This window comes from Lathyrus oleraceus, chromosome 1 (genome assembly GCF_024323335.1).
Source record: "Lathyrus oleraceus cultivar Zhongwan6 chromosome 1, CAAS_Psat_ZW6_1.0, whole genome shotgun sequence".
Lineage (NCBI taxonomy): Eukaryota > Viridiplantae > Streptophyta > Magnoliopsida > Fabales > Fabaceae > Lathyrus > Lathyrus oleraceus.
Window position 1 is genome coordinate 316,357,533 of NC_066579.1, and position 4,505 is coordinate 316,362,037.

The window sequence follows — 4,505 nt, forward strand, 5'->3', positions numbered from 1 at the left end:
AATATAAAAAAATTAATAAATAAAAATATTTTTGTATCACATATAATAAATAAAATATTAAATGCTGAAAAATAGGATATTTGGAAACCAAACATTTTTTTTCTCCTTTCTCACACGTTCTCACTTCTCTCTCCTCTCAAACGTTATTCTCTTCTCTCTTTCTCTGTTACAACTATTTGAAACCAGAAAAAAAAATCTTATTTTTCCTTTTCAATCCTCTCTTTTATTTTTTATTGTGATTATTTGATTTTGAAGGTAGAAAAAATAGTAATTTTAGATTTATTTTAAATTTTAGGGTGAAATACTATTTTAGTTTCTGTATCAATATTGATTTTAGATTTTAGATTTTAGATTTTAAGGTGGAAATGAGGGTAACTTGTGTTCTTTATAAAATTATAATATATAAATAAATAAAATTTTAGGGTGAAATAGGATACTAGTATACTGTATATACTACTCAGTAGTATCAAAATTCAAAACAAGAATACTGTTGGTGTTGGTGACGATTTTTATACCTACTTTTTCTCATAAGACCAAATTGCAATTTGGAATCTTTCAAAGCAAAATTAGTATGTATTAGTATTGATATTTTTTATGATTAATTTATAATTTATTTAATTAAATGTAATTTATTTTCTTACTATTAATTTATAATTTGCTTTTAATTTATAATTATTAATTTTTTATGGTACTATGTTAGAGAAGAACACAACATAAATAATAAAATATAATTGAATATCAATTAAAGTCTTTTCTCCATGATTTAATTATTAATATTTTTTGATGATTAATTTATAATTTCTTTTATTTAATGTAATTGATTTTTTTTTGTTATTGATGTAAGAACACAATTTCACAACAGGATAATTAGTAGATCATCGACGGACACAAAAGACATTGCGAGAAATTTCAGGTTTTTCTTATTATATATGCCTCATAAGATGCCTCATAAGAATAGGAAATTTGAATGTGGAAATGATAAACGTAAGAAAAAGAAAAAAATTGAAGAGTTAATTCAATCTCAAGTAGGAGCTCTTGATAAATTTTTAATCAAAGAACCACAAGTTTTAAATGAAAGTCGTTTTGTTGATAATATTGATACTTTGCCTATTGAAAATGATAATTTTGATAGTGTGCCTATTGAAAATGATAATCTTGATAGTGTGCTCATTGAAAATGATAATCTTGATAGTGTGCCCATTGAAAATGATAATCTTATTAGTGTGCCAATTGAAAATGATAATCTTGATAGTGTGCCAATTGTTGATGAAGTTAATAATGATGATGATGCCGATGATGATGATGATGATAATGTTGATTATGATATATTTGACCCAAGAAATTGAGATCGTCTTCAACCTAAACTGATTGATTTATTAGTTGTGAATGGTCCTAAAAGAGATAATTATATTGTGAAGGGTCATAAAGATAGTTTGAATAGACGTTTTACGGCTAATTTGTATACTAGAGCTTTAACAAATGGAGAGGCGTGTGATAGAGATTGACTTGTTTATTCGAAAGAGCTTGATAGAGTATTTTGTTTTTGTTGTAAAGTTTTTAAAAATGGGATTGTTAGGGGACAATTAGCAAATAAGGGTTATAGTGATTGGGTACATGTTGGTGAAAGAATTAAAGAGCACGAGTTAGGCATGAAACATGTTAAAAATATGACTACTTGGTATGAGTATCGCAAAAGGCTGCAAAATTTTTAAACTATTGATAAAACAACTCAAAGATTAATTGAGAAAGAAAAGGATCACTGGAAAAATGTTTTAAAAAGAGTTATTTCAATAGTGAAATTTCTTGCTAAACATAATTTAGCCTTTCGTGGTTCTAAGGAGAAATTGTACGAAGATAGCAATGGAAACTTTTTGGGTTTGATTGAAATCTTAACTGAATTTGACCCAATCATCCAAGAACATGTTAGACGTGTTACAACTCAAAAAGTTCATATTCATTATCTTGGGCATAACATACAGAATGAGTTGATTTCATTGCTTGGTTCTGCGATTAAAATTGAAATCATTAGAAAAATCAAACATGCAAAGTATTTTTCAGTGACACTTGATTGTACTCCTGATGTTAGTCACCAAGAGCAAATGTCTTTGATAATAAGATATGTGGATATTTCTTCAGCTTCTGTTATTATTGAGGAATCATTTTTAGGATTTTTGAATGTGAATGATACAAGTGGTCAGCGGCTTTTTGATGTTTTACAAAATGAATTGAAAGAACTTGGTCTCGACCTATTTGACGTGAGAGGACAATGTTATGATAATGGGTCTAATATGAAAGGAAAACACCAAGGTGTGCAAAAGAGATTTTTAGACATAAATCCGAGAGCCTTTTATACTCCTTGTGGTTGTCATAGTTTTAATTTGACATTGTGTGATATGGCTAACTCTTGTATTAAAGCTAGGATTTTTTTTGGAGTTGTTCAACACATTTATACAATTTTTGTCAATTCTACTAAGAGATGGCAAATTTTGAAAGATAATGTAAAAGGATTGACTCCAAAATCATTGTCATCCACTCGTTGGGACAGTCGTGTAGAAAGTGTCAAAGCTATAAGAACTCAAATGTTAGAATTTACAGAAGCTTTGCTTGAAGTGTCAGAAAATGATCTTGATCCTAAAATACAAAATGAAGCTAAATCCTTAGCAACAAATGAGCTTGGTAATTTTGAGTTTTTGATGGCTATAATTATTTGGTTTGAAATATTATCTGCAATTAATTCTGTTAGCAAACTTTTACAGGAAAAGGATATGCTTATTGATGTTGCTATGCAAAAAATTAAGGGGTTGATTTCGTATTTTGAGGGATATAGAGAAACAAGTTTTATAAGGTATTGATTAACGCTAAGGAAATTGCGGTGGAATTGAATATTGCCCCAATATTTCCTCAAAGGCGTATAATTAAAAGAAAAAGGAAATTTGATGAGAATTTGAATATCCCATCAGTCGAGCTATCAGAAGAAGAATCATTCAGGGTTAATTATTTTCTTTACCTTGTTGATCAAGCAGTTGTTTCTCTTAATAAGAGGTTTGAGCAATACCAAGAGTATGAAAGTATTTTTGGTTTCTTGTTTACTTCTCACAAGTTACAATTATTAGATGATGCAACTTTGAAGTCTTGTTGTACTAACTTTGAGCAGACATTGAAACATAATGAGCAATCTGATATTGATGGGAATGAATTTTTTGCAGAGTTGAAGTTACTAAGAGAAATGTTGCCTGAAGAAACCATAAGACCTACTGATATATTATTATTTTTAAAAGGCTTGGATTGTTTTCCTAATACAGTTATTGCATATAGAATCTTATTGACTATTCCTATGACAATTGCTTCTGCAGAAAGAAGTTTTTCAAAATTGAAGTTGTTAAAGGCTTACTTGCGGTCTACCATGTCACAAGAAAGACTTAATGGATTGGCATTAATAGCTATTGAAAATGATATTTTGGAGACAATAAAATATGAAGACTTAGTTGACGATTTTGCTTCAAAAAGTGTTCGTAAGAAGGCTCTTTTTATGTAGTTAGATAATTTAAGTCGTAAGAAATGGTGTTAGTAGTTTAAATAATACCTTTGAACTTTTTGGTACTTCTTTTGGTTAATATATAATTTTATCTTTTGTTTGTCATTTTTAATCATTAAAATTATATATATATATATATATATATATTTAGACCCATTGTTAAAATTAGAGCAAGATCTCTGAATTGATTGGGCCGACCCTGATTGAAACCAATGCCATTTTTCACCTTTTAAATCATATCCATGAACCATTTTACATTTAAAAAAAAACCTGATTCATAACATTGATTACACTTTATCATTCAAACAAAATTCAACTTACCATTCATCTTACAAAATTTCAACATTTCAATCTAAATTCCATAAACTACCATTTTTTTTTTAAATTTTCATTTAAACCACATTACAATTTTTGATTAATCATAAATCATTTTAAGCCAAATAACCATCAATCTTCTATATAAACCAAACTACATAAACCATATTATTATCATCTACACATCCCAAATTCCATCCGATTTACATTCAATAATTCCAAATGTGCATCTCCTCAAAATAAAAGTCAGTGGAGGATCAATAAGAAGCAACAACGATTGCATAAATTAATGGATTGTCTGATGGAACTAAAGTAACTTATTATTCACGTGGACATAAATTGCTCAAGGGTATCAAAAGGAAAACCAGAATTATTTGTCGATGTTGTAACACTGATGTCAGCCCCACACAGTTTGAAATTCATACAGGTTGGGCATCTCGCAGGAAACCTTATGCATACATCTACACGTCGAACAAGTTGTCTCTCCATGAGTTGGCATTATTCCTCTCGAAAGATCACAAACACACTGCAAAATATAATGAGGACGCATGCATTGTTTTTTGGTACGGTGGAAATCAGTTGTTCTGCGATGGATGCCTAAGGGCATTTTATAAAGGACGCGCATCTGTATCAAGTACTCCACGTTGTGGTCGGT

The 4,505-nt window shown here is 29.2% G+C and overlaps 1 protein-coding gene across 1 annotated transcript; it reads left to right on the forward strand.

The window, feature by feature from the left end:
• Nucleotides 1-941: 941 nt before the first annotated feature.
• LOC127104761 (uncharacterized) lies at nucleotides 942-3,535 on the forward strand. Its single transcript, XM_051041923.1, has 4 exons — nucleotides 942-1,161; nucleotides 1,381-1,491; nucleotides 1,822-2,845; nucleotides 2,908-3,535. The coding sequence occupies exons 1-4, from the start codon at nucleotides 942-944 to the stop codon at nucleotides 3,533-3,535; spliced, it is 1,983 nt and encodes a 660-aa protein (XP_050897880.1).
• The last annotated feature ends 970 nt before the right edge of the window (nucleotides 3,536-4,505 follow it).